This window comes from Mytilus trossulus, unplaced genomic scaffold (assembly GCF_036588685.1).
Source record: "Mytilus trossulus isolate FHL-02 unplaced genomic scaffold, PNRI_Mtr1.1.1.hap1 h1tg000122l__unscaffolded, whole genome shotgun sequence".
Classification (NCBI taxonomy): domain Eukaryota; kingdom Metazoa; phylum Mollusca; class Bivalvia; order Mytilida; family Mytilidae; genus Mytilus; species Mytilus trossulus.
The window spans coordinates 1,659,249-1,684,693 of record NW_026963298.1 but is presented as its reverse complement, the minus strand read 5'-3'; the positions used below and the strand labels follow the sequence as shown (position 1 = coordinate 1,684,693).

At 38.6% G+C, this 25,445-nt stretch overlaps 1 protein-coding gene across 1 annotated transcript in view; it reads left to right on the top strand.

The window, feature by feature from the left end:
- Nucleotides 1–25,004, top strand: part of LOC134700087 (putative ankyrin repeat protein RF_0381) — a 29,554-nt gene extending 4,550 nt beyond the window's left edge. Inside the window, exons 3-8 of the mRNA XM_063561457.1 lie at nucleotides 2,316–2,414; nucleotides 13,945–14,043; nucleotides 18,217–18,315; nucleotides 21,896–21,994; nucleotides 24,673–24,771; nucleotides 24,966–25,004. Of these exons, the coding sequence (XP_063417527.1) occupies nucleotides 2,316–2,414; nucleotides 13,945–14,043; nucleotides 18,217–18,315; nucleotides 21,896–21,994; nucleotides 24,673–24,771; nucleotides 24,966–25,004 (534 nt within the window). The remainder of the gene's footprint in view (nucleotides 1–2,315; nucleotides 2,415–13,944; nucleotides 14,044–18,216; nucleotides 18,316–21,895; nucleotides 21,995–24,672; nucleotides 24,772–24,965) is intronic.
- Nucleotides 25,005–25,445: the final 441 nt, after the last annotated feature.

The window sequence follows — 25,445 nt, the reverse complement described above, 5'->3', positions numbered from 1 at the left end:
CATTTTAACAAATTCTACTCCTCACGTTGCATGGTTGATCATGGTTTCTGACCACTGAGATCCCAAATTTAAACATTTGACCCGCATGAATGCATCCCTGGTCAGTCTGCAAACTGTCGACGTGAAATTATATTTATAAAGTCAGTAGTCAATAAAGATTGGATTGTTTATAAGCAAGTAAAATTGTGTAAACGTGAAGAATTAATTCAAAGGAAGTTTCTAACAGACTGCCAACATCATGTTGACAGCGAAACTTGTAAATAACCACATTTTTTAAGTAAACATGCAGCTTTCTCTTCAGACTTCATTCATAATCGTGAATGAAATGAATATCCAAGATCCTCGGAAGAAGGCTAAAATAATTTAAAACTAACGTACCTCAAAATATAAGCAACCCACATCTATAGTAACGTGTTGTTGTCGAACTGAAGACACTGACTTCTATCATAACAAGGTGCCCGATCAGCTGTTGGTGACAAGCTCAAATTTGACGTCGACGAAACGTTCTAGCCAATCACGTGTCGAATAGTTAGGAAAATGACGTCAATTTTAGATTGCGATGCAAACACCGAAAATCATTGCTAAATTTGTTTAAACTGCATTAACTTGCCTGAGTTTGACCATACATATTTCAGTTTCATTGTTGTGTTCAGCAAACTGTGTTATACTTCACGTGTCAAATGTTTTAAGTTTCCTAGAAAGTGTATTGATATTTTAAGAATTTACAAATATAACATATAGTGTAGCTTTCTCCTGTTTATTTTCATTGGCTTTTTTTCTATTTGTAAGCTATATTACCGCTATGATTCTATGTATTTGTGTTTGGCGGTCAATAAAACAAAATATAGTAGTAAATTAAGAATTATGACGTCATGCTATCATACAAACCAACAATGGAGGAAGGCCCACATCAGACGAAAATATGTTTTTCAGTTATTCTAAAGGAGATATCAAGTATGTTATGTTCAAAGGCAGACGCTATCAATAAAAGGAATCTAGCGCAATAAGCTGTGATCAGAAGTTATTTAAAGAATATTGGTATTTAATACATACGATTAAAAAATACATAGAAGGATATTATACGTCAATCTTATACATTATTTACATTTGTAATATATAGGTTAAGGACTCTCACTCAGTCAATACGTTGTATATGGACCTGTTAGATGATTTTGCCACTCAAACTTCGTTCTCGGTACATATAATCTGAACAGTTCCATATATAACGTATTGACCTCGTACAAAAGTCCACATCTGATAAATTTTAAAGAGTTAGTGATTAAAAAAATTAGTTCATTCCTAGCGTCATTTTAAGTTCAAGTCCATATATACTTTATCTTAATTTTTTTTTTTTTTTTATTTTTAGCCAAGGAGTTTCAACATATGTGTTTTAATGTCCCTCTTGTATTTTTTGTCCCCCTTTTACCTATATGCACAATATACAAGATAGTGTTGCATATTGATTTGATAATGCAAATATAACTTACATATCAACTTTATTTTTAGAAAGCTTTTTTTCAATTAACACACTCTATACCTACAGTAGCAATAAAAACTAGACAATGTTTAATATTTTTTCACGCCTGTTATACACATGTTTGGAAAAAAACATGCGTTAAACGCACAAATACGTTTTATACACGTGTAACAAGCAATATAGAAAAATAGGGATAACACATGCCTGTAAAATTAAGTATGTAGTGAGTAAATAGGGGTTAATTTGTCATTTTGTACGTCGTTCAATTATTTTAAGATCCATGCCTCAATATAAGTTAAAATGTGTGTTAGTCAATGTGAGTTTGATTTGCACTTATCGTGCGTTGAGCAACACAATTTGTCAAATATGTCGCCAATGTAGAGGTAGTACAAGACAAAATAAATTGTAAACAAACGATCTGCATTTAAAAAAATAGTATTCTATAGAATATTTTAACATCCAATTAGAATGTCCTACATAGCTGTCACACACAATTATGTTGGACAAAATAGTGAGAGAAAAAACACGCAGGGGACAACAAAGCTCTCAATTTTGTTTACTTCATTAACCACAATTTAAGTGTATATGTCTTACAACAACGAGATACGTAACTACAAACGGTTTTAACCTGAAATTGAAACACATTGCAGTTTTAGTCTCATTTGCATGAAAATTCAATCTTTCCAAAAGATCTCATAGAAGTTAGAGAAAGAATATATGTAGTGGACAATAAAATTGGATGTGTGACTTTGCGGGATCATTGTGTAATTCCCTTATGCTGATTTTTTTTTATTTTTTATGTGTAACACTGTTATATCATCACTTTGTTTCTACCAAGGATGGTTCCACTGCACTACACAGTGCTGCAAGTACAGGAAATACAGAAATGGTCCAATTGCTTATTGATAATGGAATCGAGATCAATTTTCAGAACAAGGTAAGTTGTACATAAAAAAAATTACAAGCGAAACACTTATCTAAAATGATTATGTGAATAATTTCCGTGAAAAACAGTGTACAAAATGTAGAGTGGACGTGAATATAAAATCAGCGTTTTGCTTAATTCAATAACGTTATGAAAATAGGAGCATGCACTATTGTATATTGTACTCTTATATTGATGTTTTTTTTTTTCATTTGGTTTATTTTAAATGAACCCTAGACGTTGTTTTTTTTTCCCGAAAAAATATATGTAAAGGGTTAAGCATATGGTTGCTAAGTTTCAATAGCCCACATATGATGTGTTATGCATTCAAAATAGTACATGCAATTGAGAGAAAAGGGGTTAATTTAACCTTTTGTACTTTTAAGATCCATGTTGCAATATAATTTGTATGTTTTATTGTCGGTGTGAGTTTGTTTCACACCTTTCAAGCATTTGCTACTCACCCATGATAATAATGTGTGTCGTAGTTCTCCTCATATATTTGATGTGGTTCCCTTAGTTTTAGTTTGTAATTCGGATTCTTTTTTTCTCAATCGATTTATGAATTTCGATCAGCGGTATACTACTGTTGCCTTAATTAATTTACACCTTTCAAGCATTTGTCACTCAATAATTTATAATAACATGTCGGCCATTTTAGAGGGAATACATGATAAACATCTTGTCAATTACTTACAGCTTGAAATAAAACATTCATCTATACAGTCAAACCTGATTAAGAGACCATCTGTTTTAAAAAAAGCAAAAAACCTGTGTTAAAATACCACAAATTTCAGATCCCATTTGTAGTGCATTTCATATAAATTGAACCTGTATCAAAAGACCTCATGTCTTAAGAGATCACTTTTTTGCTCTCCCTCAAGGGGTCTCTGAGAACAGGTTTTATTGTATAATATGTCCACTTCCAATATGATTTGTTAAATCTCTTTAGGTCTGTCACGAAAAAAGCTATATTGGATAAAATAAAGATAGTAGAATCTTGCAATAATTCTCACCTTCTCACCGTAATAAACGATTTAGAATTAAAATCATAACAAAATTAAATGCAGAAACACACTAAACAAACAAAAAACACCTGTCATATTTCTGACTTGGTACAGGCATTTTCTGATGTAAAAAATGGTGGATTAAACCTGGTTTTATAGCTAGCTAGACCTCTCATTTGTGTGACAGTCGCATCAGATGCCATTATATGGACAAAGATGTATGAAAACATCACAGACATAATGCAGACCGTGTTGAAGACCTTACTTAGACCTATGAGTGTTTACTCTTACAAATTTTGACTTGGATAGAGAGTTGTCTCAATGACACTGATACCACATCTTCTTATATATTGTTGTGATCCCGAGTAAATATGAAACTTACCCAAGAAGCTTGATTGTCTCTTGATTAGTCTCTGCAAGGCAGATTGTCTCTTTGGATTTTCTGTATTGGTTTTCTATATGGTTTTCCGGAAGGAGAGAGAGAGAGGCATCATGGGATCGTGCACTTCCGGCAGGGTCTGGCTTAATACCAACGAATACTACACTCCCCCCAGTTTTATATGTTTGTTGTAAGTATAGAATTTTCCTTTTTTTTTGTTTATTGCCAAATTGTCCAAAATAATAATAGTGAATTTTCCAGGTGGGCCCCCTCAGATGAGAGGGGCCTAGATTAGACAAGGGTACTAATTATTTGTTTTCTTTTCGAGATTGCTAAATTAAGTTAACCCTGTTGGAACGTACAGCCAGTCCCTTACCCCTTCCAGCAACGATCCCAGTCCCCTCATATCCTTGGTGATGCCCCCTTGATTACAAATGTAGGTGGGGCTAGTAAGTTACTATAATAAACTTAACAAAATGAACTTAAAAATAACTGTCCTCTCTAGACAAGTTTACAGGTATTTACACCAAAAATAACTGCCCTCTCTGGACAAGTTTACAGATATTTACACCTATGTACACAAAAACTGCTCCCACTACCTACACCCTATACAGAACTCGTGCATTGCTGGTGGTGGCCTCCAGCAATGCCCAAAGGGTGTCCCCCGACCTAAAGGCCAAAAGTCCCATTGCCACCTCGGCAATATACTGGGGATGCCCATAGCTGTGATTGGGCACCCATGACGGCCTGAAATAAGGGGCATCACTCTCCAGTAGTATCCTGTCCAGGGGGAGGGACGACACCACTTGCCCTTGTTCCTGGTTAAACCGGATTACCTCCCCTGTATACCCAAAATAGACATTGGGGAAGGCATCCCTCCAACGCCTCGCTTCCTGCCTGCCCCCATCAAAGCAATGGAGATGGATCCTCTGCTGATGGTCCACCCTATCCCGGACTATGGTTAGGACTTTCAGGTGCGCCTCCGCACTATGGCGATCCTCGGGAGCCCCTCTAATATGGAGAATGAGGGGAACCTCTGGCCTCCCCTTGCACAAATTTAGGACCCACCTAGGGTGCTAACCTGCCTTTGAAGAGGTGGGTCCCGCTGGCTCTGGTCCAACCCAACTTATCCAATGGCCCTTACCCCAGGCAACCCCAGCAGCCGTTCCATCTTGTCGAACGAACTATCGTCCAGCTGCTGGGCCTTTTTGGGGTGGACTCCTATTGCTGTGACCCAGGGTGATCCTCCAGGGGGTTCCTGCAATGCCAATGCAGATGGCCATGTCCCTGGGTCACAATACACCATAACCGCTCCTACTAGGTCCACTGGGTTTCTTGGGGGGTGGGAAGGCGCATCTCGATGAACCGTTGCCGGTCCATCCTCCTGTTCATCCTCCATTGCCTCCACTTCCGGTCTAAATGGAAGTGGGAGTCAAATGCGGGAGGTGTGGGACTCCTGACTGCACTGTCCACAAATAGTTTTTTTTCCTGGAGGGGAGTCGGAGGGGGACCTCAACGGATCTATTCCCCCCTCTGCCTGTTCTATCTGGCCTGCTGAGGACCCTATGGCTGCCCGGGGACCTTGCAGCCTAAACATTCCCCTAAACGCATCCGCCCTGTCTTCCAACTCCCCCATTATGGCTGCCTGGACCCTCCAGTCAATGAGGGCTCCAGGAGAGTTGACCGGTGCTGTTGAGAAGTATGGGGGAACTGGTCGTCCACCTTCCCGGCATACCTCCTCCATCTGGCCCTGGACTGCCTGCCCAATGATGTGGGGCCGTGTTATTTCCAGCCTATTCACATGGGTGACCAAATCCTCTAGGTCCCCACCCACTAGCATCCAGGCCTGTGCCTGTAGTGCTGCTACCCTGATTGGAGCGAGGGAAGCCCTTGGTTGGTCTCGTTGTTCTCCAAATACTTCAGCCACATGTTCAAGCATCACATGTGGCTGAATATCCAATGCCCTTATGGGGCAACCCTGGATGGGGCACTGCTGTAGGGTGGGGATGTCCATCAACCTTGGCAGTGTAGGTCCTTGGGGTGTCCTCTGGCCTGACACCCCAGTCTCCCTCAGCTTGTAGTCAGGTTGGGGTGTCCTTAGACTTGACACCCCAGTCTCCTTCGGCTATAGTCTGGTTGGGGTGTCCATTGACTTGACACCCCAGCCCCCCTGGCTTGTTGGTTTCCTTGGGGTGTCCCTTGGCCCAACACCCCGTCTCCCTCGGCTGGTAGTCTTGTTGGGGTGTCCCTTGACTCGACATCCCACTCCTCCTCGCCTGACAGCCTCCCTGGGGTGTCATATAACCCGACACCCCAGTCTCTCTCGGTGTGTTATACTTCTGGGGTGTCCTCTGTCCTGACACCCCTGTCCCAGTGGGCGTGTAGTTATGTTGGGGTGTCCCTTCTTCCCCCTCCCTGGAACGAGTTTGGTGTCCGCCTCTGTTGGGCCTCCCTTAGTACCCTCTGCAGCCTGGCTGTCTCTTCGGCTTGGCGCTCTTTCTGCCGAGAGATTCCCACGCACCTGCCATGGTACCACTCACTGCACTTGTCACAGGAGATCACAAACTCTCCCGTATAAGGTCCTCGGCAAGTGCAGTACAGTGCCCCAGTACTTCCTGAGGCATTTGTTTTTCTACCCTCAGTTGATTGTAGGGTGGGGGGCACCTGGTCCACACTGACAGGATCTTGAACATTATCTTGTGAAGGGGTTACTGGGTTGTTAGGTTGCATTGCTTGGGCCACACCCCCATTTTGAAGCTCTTCTATTGCCCGATTGACCCATACCGGTAGCTCCCTATCCCTACACAGCTTCAAACGGTCATGGTTCACCGTGGTGAGGGCTTTCTTCATTTTTACCTTATACAGGTAAGGCGAGATTCTTGCTAGGATGACCCCTGGCCCCCTCCACATATGGTTTAGCTTTTTGCACTTTCCTGGCAGTGAAGCTGTGTCCAGCTTATAGACAACGTCCCCTACCTTGTACTGACGGGCAACTACACTAAGATCGTATGCTTGCTTAGCTCTAAGCTGGGAGGTCTTGAGGTTTGCCCTCGCAATTTCATGGGCAGACCTTAGAGCCTCTTCTAAGTCACCCACATACCCTGCCAGGTCTGGAGGTTGCCCCGTTTTTGGTGGCCTGAACATTAACTCAGCAGGGAGGTTTACCTCTCTGCCCAACATGAGGCGATTGGGGGTAAACCCGGTGGATCGATTCACTGATGCCCTAATTGCCCCCGCTAATTGGGGAATGTGTAAGTCCCAAGTCTTCTGATTGGTACCCACAAAACACCTGATGGAGGCCAGGAGGGTTCGATTAAATCTCTCTACCTGGCCATTAGTAGAAGGGCGATATGGGGTGGTCCGAGCATTGTGGATGTGGAGTAGTTCACAAACTGATTGGAAGAGTAAACTCTCGAAATTACGGCCCTGGTCTGTAAATATTTCATATGGATACCCAAACCTACAGAAAAAATCGTTAACAGCCGCCCTTGCCGCGACTTCAGCCGTCTGAGAGGGGAGGGGGATACACTCCACCCACTTGCTGAATTGATCTACAATCATGAGCAGGTGTTCATTTGCTCTGTCTGACTTTGGTAGGGGCCCTACAAAATCGAGGTGCACTCTCTCCATAGGAGCCCCAGCGTGAAACATTGTCATTGGACACCTTGCGGTCTTATTCGGTTTCTTGCTCTGGTTACATGCCGTACAACTTGCCACATAGCCCTCCAAGTCCTTTTTAAGCCCATGCCAGTAGTAAAACTGTTTTACTCTTTCTTGGGTTCTAGTCATGCCCTGGTGCCCAGCTGAGGGGATGTCATGGCATAATTCCATAATGTCCTTCCTCCATTCTCGGGGCACCAGCAACCTATTTCCCTCTAAGTCTTTTGCATGATACATTATCATTCCCCGTTCATCCCTACTGAACCTCTCCTTGATTGTCCAGTAAAATTTTGCCGGTTGGCTACTTCGAAACAGGTCCCCCTGAGCAAGTTGACAACTGTTATCGTCAAGCCACTCAGTGAGCCACTTAAATTCCGGGTCTTTGCTCTGTGCGTCACAAATTTGTTCAACAGAATATTTCCCTAAAACCACCCCAAGACTTCCCAGTAGTGTCTTGGAGCGACCAAAGAGATCTCTGAGGTGCTCGGGGACTCCCTGGTCAGATTCTTTTGGGCCAGTACCCCCCTTGTACCTACTACACGTACCTTTGCCGGGACTTTTATTTTCTCAACTTCTACCGCCTGGGCAATTAATTCCCCCTGACGCACATGTACATGCTTATCTGAAGTATTTATCAGACATACTACTGGTTGGCTCCCCGCCGCATGTAAAGTGCGGGGAACCAAAAGACCAGAGGGGCTGCCTGCCTCGACAATATAACTGGGCATTTCACAGTTAACCTGGCAGCTGAGCTTCATCACTGAATTGGGCGGCACCGTAACTTTATCACGGATTGTCACGTTAGCTACCCTTGGTGCCTGCCCGACCTTACCCATAGTCATGGGTATGACCTCGTCTCCTACCCGCAGCTGTCCATCTGACATTTGCAAGTCGATGCAATGTGCCCTTAATAAGTCGAAACCCAACAGCATGTCGTCCTCTATAGGGGCCACATACAGATTTGTTTGTATGAGTTTGGAACCCAGTTCCAAATTCACGGGCCCGACGACATACCAATTCATTTGCATCCCCTTTCCTGCTGTATTCATGATGACTTCCCTGAGGATGGGGGGCACATACTTTAGGGACCTGTATACCTGTATGCCCCTGAACTTTTATGGGTACCCTAAATACTGTCCCGGAACGGAGCTGACAGACAGTGACAATTTCACAATCATTTTCCTCATCAACCAATGTGGTGTCTGCTTCCCCCTCTGAAGAGGAGGCCCCACTGTTATGGGATTCCTCATTATTTTCCCGGTCAGTATCAATGGTTCTTACCGCCCTGGGAGGGCTATGGTCTTCAGTGGAGTCCCAGCTACCCTGGGGTTCTCCATAACTGGCCATAGCTACTGCTGCCAGGCTTGTATCTTCGCGTTCAAACCATAAGCTCCCTGGTATTTCTCCCCTCTCCTCACCCCCAAGGTTCCCCTGATATTGGGTAAGCACTGACTGAACAATAAGGGGTCCAAATTTGATTTGTTCTCCAGAGTCTAGATGAACAACCTCCCTAAAGAACTTGACGGGCAAGACTCCTGCCTGGTTACCCGAGCATAATATAGCCCTACTGGGTGCCCAATAGAACTCGTAACCCTCGGCCTGAGCCCTTGGTACATCTATCTTTATCTGTACTTCCCAATGAGGCTTGAAGGTAGGGGGTACCTCACTCAATAGATGAATGTGCTGCCTATTCATCCGTCTCAATCCTTCCTCTTCTATATCCCCCCAGGCAAGCATGGGTGTGTAGTGGTAGGCATGGGCAACAGTATTTTCCTCTACTGAGGGCATACCAAAAGATCCCACTTCAATGGAATGCCCCTGGTTTGTCTTTATTTTCCACCAACCATGATCTTGGTCCCTCTCTAAAGTGAAACGTTTGTCCACGTCTACCTCAACCAGACGGGTGAGCTCCTTGAGAGTGTACCCTGACAATCCTGGGTGCCTCGACAGGAGCTCATCAACATACACAAATCCCCCAGGGAGAACCTTAAATCCCCATTTACTGGCACCATGCCGCAACACATATATCAGTGTTTTTGACAAGTGACGGTCAACTCCATGGTCTTGGATTACTTCCTCCTCTGAATCGGAGGAAGCATTCTCCTTATCCTCTAATGGGCACTCAGGGGCTGGGTTATTTACAGACTCTATGTCCTGGGTGCCCTCCCCTTCAGACTCTACTGATAACAACCCCTCTGCCTCTTGTATTTGTATGGGCATTACCTCATTCCCCTGACAAACTGATTTTGGACCCTGATATTCCAAGGTTACTTCCCCTACATTTTGATCCCTAAACTGCACATCTGTTGACAGGCCAAACTCTATTTTTGGGGGCTTGCTCTGACCTGTGGAGCTGCCCCGTTGGAGTTTAACGAACTTGGTGCCATACGAGATTGGTCAGCAAAAGTTACCGTTTTCTCTTTTGACCGCAGATCTGGGCACTCATTTCGCATATGCCCAGGTTTATAGCAGTTATAGCATACACTTTCCCGCCCAGACCCTCGATATGGGGATGGGCTTCTTGATGGCGACCTTCCTCTAAATTTTGGGCAGTCCCGTTTGAAATGTCCTCTCTCCCCACAGTGGAAACATTCTCCGGCAGCTGGCCGTCCGCCCGGTGAGGGGCTTCTTGCCGGAGGGCGAGCGAGGAGTTTCCTAAATTGGTCCATCATGTCATCCAATTTCTCATGCACTTGACCCAACTTATTATCAAATTTTGTATTGGTCTTTTCCAATTCACTTTTCCAAGTACTCACTGGGGCCCTCTGTGGGGCCATAGTGGCTCTTACCTGCGGTACCTGGTACTCTTGGAACACCTCTTGGTGGTCGTCATACCGGCCACCCATTACCTGCCTAACCTCACGCCTGGTTGACCTCCCATATATTGCCTGGGTATTGTGCTGGAATAGCCGTATTTTATCTACGGCCTCCTCTATGCTTTGGGGCGGAAGATTAGAAACTTGCACCCCCAACTCTTTATTTTCAATACCCTGACACAGCCGCATCACGGCCTGCTCATACATATAGTCATCAGGGAGGGTTCTAAAGGCTCTAGTGGCTAAGGACAACACCCGGTCAGCCCAGTCCTCCAGAAACTCCTCATGGGCTTGCCGAGCATTGTTAAACTGAAACCGGGCGGTCTCGGGGAGTGCCTTGAAACCAAAGCGCTTGTGAAGCTTTTCCACAAGCTCCCTATAACTTACCTCCCTGTCCCTTTCCGTTATGAGGGCATAATATTCGCTGGCCTTCCCCTCAAGGCACCAGCAAAGTTGGTCTTTGCATTTCTGGGGACCCCATTCACAAACCTCTGCGTATCTAGCAAATTTTGTGAAAAAGGCCTGCCAGTTGCCCTTCCCGTCATACTTGATATTTTTGGGGCATTGCTAACTTTAGAGACTGCACCTGAAGTTGCTCGTGCCCCACCTCTGCTGTCAGGTCCCCTTATGTTTTCCCTGGGCCTATCCGCATTGTGTGGCATTGGGTAAGCATGTTGCCCGTAGCTCCCCCCAGTGGTGACCCCTTGTGGGGGCACCGGTGTATACCCTTGGTTGTACTGAGTTTGGGATTGTCTATCCCCAAAGGCACGGGCAGGGGTCCGCCTTGGGTCCTCACCCCTGTTGTTTGGTCTTTCTTCATACGTCGGGGCAGGTCCTTGCCTAGAGTCCTCGCCCCTATTGTCTTGCCACTTGCCATACCTACTTCGGGGTGTTTCATACTGTCCCCCACCAGTGTGAGCTGGTTGGGTACAGGGTGCTGACCCTTGACCTGCATAGTTGCTTGTGTGACCCATGGGTATGAAGGTGCGCCCCTTTTAGTTGGAACGGTTTTGTCCCATGCACTGGCTTCCCCTGGCCAGTACTGTTTGGCATTGATACTACTCCCTTGATTTTGGGGGTTACTTTGGTTTGGGTCACCCATCATGGGTTGACTTCACTCATTTTTTGTAATTTGTTCCCTGTATTCCCCATCCCAATTTCCTGGGGTCTTAGGTCTAGCTCCAGCATCCCCGGGATATGGGCTACACTCAAGAAAGGCAGAGTCCATCTGACTAGGACCATTCCAGGGTCCAGGACTTTGCCCCTGATGCCATGCCTCTTGCTTAAATTCTGATTGGGCATGTACCCGTGCTGGGGTGCCTTGTGAGGCCACGTGTCCCCCATCTATTAATGTGTTAACCCTGATTAACATTTCATTATGCCTGCCTTGGGCTTCAGGTGGTGGTCCATTATTTTGGCCACCCCCATTTTGATTGAAGTCTAGCCTAGACAAGAGGGCCATTGTCACTCGAAGATGGCTAGATCTGACTCAGTCACAAAACCCTTACCCTCCCTTATGTCCATAATTTGCTCCCCAGTTTTTATTCCTATACCTGGGAGCTGAAGTAACTCTTGAAAGCTACAAGTGTTTATGTTTATGATGGACATTGTAACTGTAAACAATCAACACTGTTTTTGTACCAAGTTTATTTATTTTTTAATAAACAACAACAACCAACTCTTTTAATAATACAGATGTTTTTATTTTATTTTGTTTTTATTGAATAACAAAACTTCCGCTTAGGGTAACCCGTCCTTCTGGTCTGCGGTTAGTAGCGGAAGCAAACAGAACAGAACAATAACACTACTGGTAACCCGTCCTTCTGGTCTGCAGTTATCAGAGGTAAACAGAACAATTAACAACACGACTGGTTCCCCGTTCCTCCCAGGTCACGTGATCCAAGTCGTCTTGAAAATACGAAAAACAACGAATACTCAATGCTACACAAAAAACAAGGATTCTACCGCGCTGCAAAACCCCTGTAATGTTATGTAATATTCTCTACCAGAGTATTACACAACAAAAAACGATCGGTAAAGGTTTCCCCCGAATCCTTTTCCGCGGGAAACACTGTTGAAGCGAACGTCGCCTCAAATCACAAAATAAGCAATTACTTGCAATGCACCACGCAAATAAGTGCTCGCAGCGCCAATGTTGTGATCCCGAGTAAATATGAAACTTACCCAAGAAGCTTGATTGTCTCTTGATTAGTATCTGCAAGGCAGATTGTCTCTTTGGATTTTCTGTATTGGTTTTCTATACGGTTTTCCGGAAAGAGAGAGAGAGAGGCATCATGGGATCGTGCACTTCCGGCAGGGTCTGGCTTAATACCAACGAATACTACACTATATATAATAGGTAAAATTGAGAATGGAAATGGGGAATGTGTCACAGAAACAATAACCCGACCATAGAAAAGACAACAGCAGAAGGTCACCAACAAGTCTTCAATGTAGCTAAAAAGTCCCGCACCCGGGGGGTCATTCAGCTGGCCCCTAAACAAATATATACTAATTCAGTGATAATGAACGTCTTACTAAACTCCAAATTGTACACAAGAAACTAAAATTATAAATAATTCAAGACTAACAAAGGTCAGAGGCTCCTGACTTGGGACAGGCGCAAAAATACGGCGGGGTTAAACATGTTTATGTCAAAATATCAATACCAGATAGTGTTATAGTCTTAATTACGATAAAAAGACACAAAAGAGGCAACAAAACACACAATTTTATTTGTCTTACAACAACGAATACCACTACCAACGTTTTTTAGTCGGAAATGAAATGCATTGCTGTCTTACTCTCAGCGTCGTGAAATAGTTTCGAAAGATCTCATATAAGTAAGAGAAACAATATATTGAATGAACAATATAATCATCAGTCGAAAAACAATAACACCATAGTACACTGTCATTACACTTCTAATGGGATTTGAGACTTTCTAGTACGCCTATGTAAATGAAGGCAACATAAGTATACTGCTTTTGTACGTATCGTACATTACAACGTTACGGATATTAGAGGTGAAGCCAGATGTTTATTCTTTTTTTTTTATTTTAACAGTCAAATAATAAAATCTTAGCCAAAACGTAGAACTTAAGCATTGTCTTTAATAAGTTCGTGTAAATTCAATTTGTTGTCCTTTAAATGATCGATTTTTGATTGGTCTACATGATAGACTGAATTTCGAAAAAAGAAGTTACGCGCTAAGCCGTTTGATAGAGTAAATTTACACCTTCGCAATAGCCAATCAGAATATGCCATTTTAACGTGACGTATGATAAATTTTGGTAATGATATATAAGATAGGTAACAGACAAAAACAACATCATAGTGAGATAGACTTGATGATGAAAATTACACTTAAATTAACGATGTCTACATCACAACTGTATACATGTATGATTAAACAATGATAGTTAAATTATACTAGCATAACCATTTAGTAAGTTTTGACAATGAAAAATCGTAAAAACCATTAACTTGTGTTATTTATATGACAAATGAATAATGCAATAAAGAATATGAACATACACTTGATGAAAAAAACACTTTTATGATACCTTTGTTTAAACAAAATAGAGGACTGCAACTTCAATACTAAGTTACTTCAATCTTCTTGGTATTCCTTATTAATACATCTAACATTAATATTTAATAACTGCAATGTCTTTAAGGATGGTTCGACTATACTGTTTGACGCTACATTAAAAGGAAAGACAGACATCGTCCACTGGCTTATTGACAAGGGTATTGATATTAATGTAATGGACACGGTAAGTTATCGATTGGATATAAACTAATTTACTAAAGAATGACGATTGTCTGAATAGACATTTGCGGAAACTGTCATTAGCCCACGATAAGGATTACCATTACACTTCATGTTTTTCTGAAGTTGTACAACTTTTATTTTCTAATATATTTACAGCAATGTGTTAACATAATTATTGTATAGGTTGTTATCCAGGTTGACAATGCTGTAATTGTACGAAGTATGATAGAATGAACTAAGATTATGTTAAAATAAATTTAACATGAAACACACAAAATATCACAATTGTCGTTGCCGTAGCTAGATTGGAACAATTGCTGAAAAAAGTCATCAATACTTTGTGTTAGGAAAAATGCAATCAATCACGCAGCATGTTAGCATTTTTATGCTAAGACATACTTTCTCTCTTTTATTTTGTTTTAAAGAGAATGAGGAAATCCAGCGGACGGGTGTTTTTGAGCTCCTTATTCTTCAGGAAATTTCACTTGCCATTCGGTATAATTTTGAAATCTTTTATTTTTTTCTGAATAGGACAAACACTTGTGTCAACGTTTTTTGTTCAATAGAAAAAAACACAACTATTCGAGAACCCCCCCCCCCAAAAAAAAAAAAAACAGTTATCAACGAACTTATCTATGTCGGAAATATTATTTAGACTGTTCGCCAGAACAAGTTGAAATGTAAGAATAAGTGTACACAGATAGTCAAAACTTTGCTATCTATGTTTCAACAGCAACAACAACAAAATGACAAACGAGTTCCAAGTTGTTTTTCTTTCATCCAATTATTTTAATAAAGATCTTGGGATTAATTAATTATGGACGGGTTGTTTTTTTAGCGGTGTTGATAATTATCTCCATGGACATGGATGGGACTGATATGCTCGAAACACGACCTTTAACCTCTGTTCCGAGACTCGTACTATTTTCATGGAATTGTAATATAGATTGCACTGACGACGCAGAGGTCGATCCAGCCATTTTTAAAAGGGGATTGCAACCTATGGTAAGGGGGTTGGGGTTGGGTATTGTTGGGAGGGGGCTTGGGTTTCCGACTATATTTCCCTATTAAAGCATTGATTGGCAAGAAAAAATGTGTGTTCCAAATATAAAAAAGAAGATGTGGTATGATTGCCAATGAGACAACTATCCACAAATGACCAAAATGACACAGACATTAACAACTATAGGTCATCGTCCGGCCTTCAACAATGAACAAAGCCCATACCGCATAGTCAGCTATAAAAGGCCCCGTTAAGACAATGTAAAACAATTCAAACAAGAAAACTAACGGCCTTCTTATGTATGTAAAAAAAATGAACGAAAAACAAATACGTAACACATAAACAAACGACAACCACTGAGTTACAAGCTCCTGACTTGGGACAGGCACATACATAAATAATGTAGCGGGGTTAAACATGTTAGCGGGATCCAAACCCTCCCTCTAACCTTGGACAGTGGTATAACAGTACAACATAAGAACGCACTATAAAAATCAGTTGAAAAAGGCTTAACTCATCAGATGAAGAAAAACACAAGTGAACGTGGCCCGGTACTTATACATCCCGAACACTGGAACAACTCGAGATATCTCACTGCGACGTTATCCATTTCAACACAGAGTTTATACGCAAATCTATTTAATTGATTGTTAGGGATAAAAAAAAATCAAAATCTAGCAGGCGAGAAGAAATTGTTACAAAATCACAACCTATTTAGGTCAGTAAGGCAATAGTTGCGGATACAAAGTTGTTATGGTGCATAAAAAAAAAAACGACACCAACATTACTCTTTCAAATGAAACAGTTTGACGTAGAGTATCCTCTGAACAATATTTTTTGCTGGTTTTCGTATATCAACCATAGCATTAATAATACCCTGTTATTGCTTCTGCTGATAATATATATACCATACATCTATCTACACCTTCGGTCCTTATACATCCTTGTCTTCAAATATTCGGCTTCGTGCGGTCCTGATTGTAAATCCAGAAAAGGACACATGACATGTTAACGTGTTGTTTACATCTTATTTTATACAGAAGACCCAATTTGCGATTTTTTACCTGTATTGTTGGTTTGTTTTTGTATTTTGAGATGACCCCTTCTTTATTTCACGTATAATCGTAAGTCTAAAGGGTAATCCTAGGTATAGACTTAGTTTCCGCAAATGTCTAATACGAAGCTTTTGTATGGCAAATATTGTATACTATATAATATATTACAAACATTCAAATACGCTTCCTTATTTAGATTACTTGTTGGTGAATTTCACATCTGACAATTTTGATAAGTTTGTTTACGTCATTAGGTTTTATTTTCTTTTTTCGTTATCTTGTGTTCCAAATCTGGGACATTTGCTCATTTGTTACCACGTACATTTTTCTACAAATGATATTGCATGAACGGCGATGTGATTCTTGTTATATCTTACATGTTTTCTACATTGTAGTTCTTTATTAATCATTATCCTTTAACAGTGAATAAGTGACAACAATATGTTTTAACAAATCAACGGGTTTCTGTGCAACATATAAAAGAAGAGTAATAATCCTGTATTTCAATATCCCTTAAGGTTCGCCTAAAACAATTGTTCATAATTAGGAAATGAATTTCCTGTGCCAATGTTCTTCTCGATAACATTTATCTGCGAAACCAAAGATATTATTGAATTAACTTTTGTTGTATAAAACAAAAAAAAATCTAAAGGGAAAAACAAAATATAAATTGTAGAGTAACACAAAATTTTACCTGTAATTGAAAAGTATTAACGTTTTGAAAATGTCAAACATGTGATGATCTTTAATTACAATGTTGCGTACTTTGTTCTTTAAAATTTGGACCTATGAGTAGAACCAATTTTATGAGATATGCAATTTGTTTTTTTCTGATTTTCATCAATATTTACATGTACTACCAAGAGGAGTAAATTCTAATGCAGTCATATAAAAACCGACAAGTTAACTCAATCTGACGTCACACCACGTAGTTAATGATACGACATTGTTTATGACATTGTATCAAAACAAAATGAAGGTTCACATATCACGATAATGTTCAAGTTTCTTCTGTTTTCTTACTTAAAAACGAGGTCAGCATTAAAAAGTACAAGTTATTTAATAATTCATTTATTTACGATATTCATCTCTTCAACGATGATAGTGATAAGTTCTAATGATTTGTTTTGATATAAGTAACAAGTAACCATTAAACGGGAGTAACATATTAGGTAAGGAATAAGGATCGAATAAGGAATAAGGATTAAGTAACAAATAGGTCACGAATATGCATATAAAAAAAAAGGATAGCACATGCCTGAAAAATAAAGTATTCAGTAGGTAAATAGTTTTTTTTTTCATTGTGTACGTCGTTAATTGATTTTAAGATCCATGCCTCGATATAAGTCAAACTGTGAGTTAGTCAATATGAGTTTGATTTACGCTTATCGTGCGTTGGCAACAACATTTGATAAATATGTCGGCAATGTAGAGTTAATACAAGCAAAAAACAAATGTTGACTAACGATCTGCATTTAAAAAAAATAGTATTTTATAGAATATTGTAACATTCAATTAGATTGTCCTACACGGCTGTCCCAAACAATTATTGTGGACAAAAGAGAGAGAGAGAAAAATACGCAGGGGACAACAAAGCTCACATTTCTTTTACTTCCTTAACCACATGTTTAGTGTATATGTCTTACAATAACGAATACGTCACTTCACACAGTTTTAAGCTGGAATTGAAACACAATGCAGTTTTACTGTGGATTCATTTATTTTCGTGGGTATCAATTTTCGTGGATTAAGAAAAACTTGCATGTTCGTGGATATTTGATTTCGTGGTTTTGCCGAAGTCTGCAGACAAGCCTATAGAAAATTTATTTTTCGTTCTACATTTAATTTCGTGGTTCACCTATACCTTCGAAATCCACGAAAATTGGTATCCAACGAATAATAATGAATCCACAGTAGTCTCATTTGTATGAAAATTCTATCTTTAAGAAAGATCTCATAGAAGTAAGAGAAAGAAATAGGTAATGGAGAATTTAATTATCAGCCGAAAAAACAATAACAGCAATAACACTTATAAAGGGATGTGTGACCGTTATATACCCTTACGATGATTTGTTTTATTTGTAACACTGTTATATCGTTACTTTATTCTATCAAGGATGGTTCCACTGCACTACACATTGCTGCAAGTAAAGGAAATACAGAAATTGTTCAATTACTTATTGATAACGGAATCGAGATCAATGCTCAGAACAAGGTAAGTTGTACATAAAACAATAACAAGCGAAAAACTTATCTGAAATGATTATGTCAATATTTTCCGTGGCAAACAGTGTACAAAATGTAGAGTGCACGTGAACATAAACTCAGCGTTATCAAAAACGTAGCATGAACTATTGGTGGCTTATATTAGTGTGACTTTTTTCATTTGGTTTGCTTTAAATTAACCACTAAAACGTTTCTTTTTCGAAAAAAAAAATATGAAAAGGATTATGCAAATGGTTAATAAGATTCAACAGCCCACAAATGATGTTTTATGTATTCAAAAGGGGGACGAAACATACCAGAGGTACAGTCAAAATCATCAATCGAAAATAACCTGACAACGTCTTACTAAAAATGAAAGAAGGCGTCAGTAAAATTTACGAAGGGATGATTTCAACTTCACTATTTGGAACTCTTGGTTTAATAACTTCCTTGTGAGCAGCAACCCTCTATCAAGAAAATCATGATAGGAAATGCAAGCATGGGAATATTGTGTCAATATGAAGGTATATACCCCGTATGTAGGTGCTGCTGGAATGTTGCTACTTACAAATGGAAAGTTCACAATTGGAAAGCTAGTTAGAAAGTTCCTTTTTGCCAAATTAGTCAAAACCGGAACTAACAAACTAGCCCAAAAGTTCCAACGGAACTTATCAACCAGTCACAAAGTTCCATTTGGAGAATTGATGCAAAGTAAAAGCATAACATATTATATTTGAACCTTTCAAAGGGGAACCAAGATACTGATTACAAAAGTCAAAAGGAACTTATCAACTAGTCACAAAGTTCCTCTTTGGCAAATTAGTCAAAACTGGAACTAACAAACTAGCCCAACAGTTCCTCCTCATGTGGGTATACTTTTAAAAATATCAATTTCAGATTAATGTATAACAATGAATTGCAACTTATTCCGTTATGAAGGCAACATTCTGACCGAATTAACTAGTTGTTCTGTTCCGGCAGAACTATTCAACTAGATAAATTGTTCCGGGACTTTTTAACTAGCTACTTTTTTCCGGAACTTTTCGACTACACTCGGAATAAAACAACTAGTTGGAAAGTTCCATCGGAACGAAATAACTAGTTGAAAAGTTCCGCCGGAACAAAGTAACTGACGGAACATACTGGCTGTTCCATTCACATACGAGACTAATTAAAGAGGGGGGGGGGGGGGTAAATGCATAGGTGAAAGGTGGCGGGCCTCAGCCGGCATGTTCTTCGGACATTTTAACAAATTCTACTCCTCACGTTGCATGGTTGATCATGGTTTCTGACCACTGAGATCCCAAATTTAAACATTTGACCCGCATGAATGCATCCCTGGTCAGTCTGCAAACTGTCGACGTGAAATTATATTTATAAAGTCAGTAGTCAATAAAGATTGGATTGTTTATAAGCAAGTAAAATTGTGTAAACGTGAAAAATTAATTCAAAGGAAGTTTCTAACAGACTGCCCACATCATGTTGACAGCGAAACTTGTAAATAACCACATTTTTTAAGTAAACATGCAGCTTTCTCTTCAGACTTCATTCATAATCGTGAATGAAATGAATATCCAAGATCCTCGAAAGAAGGCTAAAATAATTTAAAACTAACGTACCTCAAAATATAAGCAACCAACATCTATATTAACGTGTTGTTGTCGAACTGAAGACACTGACTTCTATCATAACAAGGTGCCCGATCAGCTGTTGGTGACAAGCTCAAATTTGACGTCGACGAAACGTTCTAGCCAATCACGTGTCGAATAGTTAGGAAAATGACGTCAGATTTAGATTGCGATGCAAACACCGAAAATCATTGCTAAATTGTTTAAACTGCATTAACTTGCCTGAGTTTGACCATACATATTTCAGTTTCATTGTTGTGTTCAGCAAACTGTGTTATACTTCACGTGTCAAATGTTTTAAGTTTCTTAGAAATTGTATTGATATTTTAAGAATTTACAAATATAACATATAGTGTAGCTTTCTCCTGTTTATTTTCATTGGCTTTGACGATCACGCGTTTCAAAGTTTATTTTTTGTTTCCGAAGCTTTTTTTCTATTTGTAAGCGATAATACCGCTATGATTCTATGTATTTGTGTTTGGCGGTCAATAAAACAAAATATAGTAGTAAATTAAGAATTATGACGTCATGCTATCATACAAACCAACAATGGAGGAAGGCCCACATCAGACGAAAATATGTTTTTCAGTTATTCTAAAGGAGATATCAAGTATGTTATGTTCAAAGGCAGACGCTATAAATACAAGGAATCTAGCGCAATAAGCTGTGATCAGAAGTTATTTAAAGAATATTGGTATTTAAAACATACGATTAAAAAATACATAGAAGGATATTATACGTCAATTTTATACAATATTTACATTTGTAATATATAGGTTAAGGACTCTCACTCAGTCAATACGTTGTATATGAACCTGTTAGATGATTTTGCCACTCAAACTTCGTTCTCGGTACATATTATCTGAACAGTTCCATATATAACGTATTGACCTCGTGAAAAGTCCACAACTGATACATTTTAAAGAGTAAGTGATTAAAAAAATTAGTTCATTCCTAGCGTCATTTTAAGTTCAAGTCCATATATACTTTATCTTAATTTTTTTTTTTTTTTTTTTTTTAGCCAAGGAGTTTCAACATATGTGTTTTAATGTCCCTCTTGTATTTTTGTCCCCCTTTTACCTATATGCACAATATACAAGATAGTGTTGCATATTGATTTGATAATGCAAATATAACTTACATATCAACTTTATTTTTAGAAAGCTTTTTTTCAATTAACACACTCTATACCTACAGTAGCAATAAAAACTAGACAATGTTTAATATTTTTTCACGCCTGTTATACACATGTTTGGAAAAAAACATGCGTTAAACGCACAAATACGTTTTATACACGTGTAACAAGCAATATAGAAAAATAGGGATAACACATGCCTGTAAAATTAAGTATGTAGTGAGTAAATAGGGGTTAATTTGTCATTTTGTACGTCGTTCAATTATTTTAAGATCCATGCCTCAATATAAGTTAAAATGTGTGTTAGTCAATGTGAGTTTGATTTGCACTTATCGTGCGTTGAGCAACACAATTTGTCAAATATGTCGCCAATGTAGAGGTAGTACAAGACAAAATAAATTGTAAACAAACGATCTGCATTTAAAAAAATAGTATTCTATAGAATATTTTAACATCCAATTAGAATGTCCTACATAGCTGTCACACACAATTATGTTGGACAAAATAGTGAGAGAAAAAACACGCAGGGGACAACAAAGCTCTCAATTTTGTTTACTTCATTAACCACAATTTAAGTGTATATGTCTTACAACAACGAGATACGTAACTATAAACGGTTTTAACCTGAAATTGAAACACATTGCAGTTTTAGTCTCATTTGCATGAAACTTCAATCTTTCCAAAAGATCTCATAGAAGTTAGAGAAAGAATATATGTAGTGGACAATAAAATTGGATGTGTGACTTTGCGGGATCATTGTGTAATTCCCTTATGCTGATTTTTTTTTATGTGTAACACTGTTATATCATCACTTTGTTTCTACCAAGGACGGTTCCACTGCACTACACAGTGCTGCAAGTACAGGAAATACAGAAATGGTCCAATTGCTTATTGATAATGGAATCGAGATCAATTTTCAGAACAAGGTAAGTTGTACATAAAAAAAATTACAAGCGAAACACTTATCTAAAATGATTATGTGAATAATTTCCGTGAAAAACAGTGTACAAAATGTAAAGTGGACGTGAATATAAAATCAGCGTTTTGCTTAATTCAATAACGTTATGAAAAAAGGAGCATGCACTATTGTATATTGTACTCTTATATTGATGTTTTTTTTCATTTGGTTTATTTTAAATGAACCCCTAGACGTTGTTTTTTTTTCCGAAAAAATATATGTAAAGGGTTAAGCATATGGTTGCTAAGTTTCAATAGCCCACATATGATGTGTTATGCATTCAAAATAGTACATGCAATTGAGAGAAAAGGGGTTAATTTAACCTTTTGTACTTTTAAGATCCATGTTGCAATATAATTTGTATGTTTTATTGTCGGTGTGAGTTTGTTTCACACCTTTCAAGCATTTGCTACTCACCCATGATAATAATGTGTGTCGTAGTTCTCTTCATATATTTGATGTGGTTCCCTTAGTTTTAGTTTGTAATTCGGATTCTTTTTTTCTCAATTGATTTATGAATTTCGATCAGCGGTATACTACTGTTGCCTTAATTAATTTACACCTTTCAAGCATTTGTCACTCAATAATTTATAATAACATGTCGGCCATTTTAGAGGGAATACATGATAAACATCTTGTCAATTACTTACAGCTTGAAATAAAACATTCATCTATACAGTCAAACCTGATTAAGAGACCATCTGTTTTAAAAAAAAGCAAAAAACCTGTGTTAAAATACCACAAATTTCAGATCCCTTTGTAGTGCATTTCATATAAATTGAACCTGTATCAAAAGACCTCCTGTCTTAAGAGACCACTTTTTTGCTCTCCCTCAAGGGGTCTCTGAGAACAGGTTTTATTGTATAATATTTCCACTTCCAATATGATTTGTTAAATCTCTTTAGGTCTGTCACGAAAAAAGCTATATTGGATAAAATAAAGATAGTAGAATCTTGCAATAATTCTCACCTTCTCACCGTAATAAACGATTTAGAATTAAAATCATAACAAAATTAAATGCAGAAACACACTAAACAAACGAAAAACACCTGTCATATTTCTGACTTGGTACAGGCATTTTCTGATGTAAAAAATGGTGGATTAAACCTGGTTTTATAGCTAGCTAGACCTCTCATTTGTGTGACAGTCGCATCAGATGCCATTATATGGACAAAGATGTATGAAAAAATCACAGACATAATGCAGACCGTGTTGAAGACCTTACTTAAACCTATGAGTGTTTACTCTTACAAATTGTGACTTGGATAGAGAGTTGTCTCAATGACACTTATACCACATCTTCTTATATATATATAATAGGTAAAATTGAGAATGGAAATGGGGAATGTGTCACAGAAACAATAACCCGACCATAGAAAAGACAACAGCAGAAGGTCACCAACAGGTCTTCAATGTAGCTAAAAAGTCCCGCACCCGGGGGGTGATTCAGCTGGCCCTTTAACAAATATATACTAATTCAGTGATAATGAACGTCTTACTAAACTCCAAATTGTACACAAGAAACTAAAATTATAAATAATTCAAGACTAACAAAGGTCAGAGGCTCCTGACTTGGGACAGGCGCAAAAATACGGCGGGGTTAAACATGTTTATGTCAAAATATCAATACCAGATAGTGTTATAGTCTTAATTACGATAAAAAGACACAAAAGAGGCAACAAAACACACAATTTTATATGTCTTACAACAACGAATACCACTACCAACGTTTTTTAGTCGGAAATGAAACGCATTGCTGTCTTACTCTCAGCGTCGTGAATGTTTAATAGTTTCGAAAGATCTCATTGAAGTAAGAGAAACAATATATTAAATGAACAATATAATCATCAGTCGAGAAACAATAACACCATAGTACACTCTCATTACACTTCTAATGGGATTTGAGACTTTCTAGTACGCCTATGTAAATGAAGGCAACATAAGTATACTGCTTTTGTACGTATCGTACATTACAACGTTACGGATATTAGAGGTGAAGCCAGATGTTTATTCTTTTTTTTTATTTTAACAGTCAAATAATAAAATCTTAGCCAAAACGTAGAACTTAAGCATTGTCTTTAATAAGTTCGTGTAAATTCAATTTGTTGTCCTTTAAATGATCGATTTTTGATTGGTCTACATGATAGACTGAATTTCGAAAAAAGAAGTTACGCGCTAAGCCGTTTGATAGAGTAAATTTACACCTTCGCATTCGCCAATCAGAATATGCCATTTTAACGTGACGTATGATAAATTTTGGTAATGATATATAAGATAGGTAACAGACAAAAACAGCATCATAGTTAGATAGACTTGATGATGAAAATTGCACTAAAATTAACGATGTCTACATCACAACTGTATACATGTATGATTAAATAATGATAGTTAAATTATACTAGCATAACCATTTAGTAAGTTTTGACAATGAAAAATCGTAAAAACCATTAACTTGTGTTATTTATATGACAAATGAATAATGCAATAAAGAATATGAACATACACTTGATGAAAAAAACACTTTTATGATACCTTTGTTTAAACAAAATAGAGGACTGCAACTTCAATACTAAGTTACTTCAATCTTCTTGGTATTCCTTATTAATACATCTAACATTAATATTTAATAACTTCAATGTCTTTAAGGATGGTTCGACTATACTGTTTGATGCTACATTAAAAGGAAAGACAGACATCGTCCACTGGCTTATTGACAATGGTATTGATATTAATGTAATGGACACGGTAAGCTATCAATTGGATATAAACTAATTTACTAAAGAATGACGATTGTCTGAATAGACATTTGCGGAAACTGTCATTAGCCCACGATAAGGATTACCATTACACTTTATGTTTTTCTGAAGTTGTACAACTTTTATTTTCTAATATATTTACAGCAATGTGTTAACATAATTATTGTATACGTTGTTATCCAGGTTGACAATGCTGTAATTGTACGAAGTATGCTAGAATGAACTAAGATTATGTTAAAAAAAATTTAACATGAAACACACAAAATAACACAATTGTCGTTGCAGTAGCTAGATTGGAACAATTGCTGAAAAAAGTCATCAATACTTTGTGTTAGGAAAAATGCAATCAATCACGCAGCATGTTAGCATGTTTATGCTAAGACATACTTTCTCTCTTTTATTTTGTTTTAAAGAGAATGAGGAAATCCAGCGGACGGGTGTTTTTGAGCTCCTTATTCTTCATGAAATTTCACTTGCCATTCGGTATAATTTTGAAATCTTTTATTTTTTTCTGAATAGGACAAACACTTGTGTCAACGTTTTTTGTTCAATAGAAAAAAACACAACTATTCGAGAACCCCCCCCCCCCCCCAAAAAAAAAAAAAACAGTTATCAACGAACTTATCTATGTCGGAAATATTATTTAGACTGTTCGCCAGAACA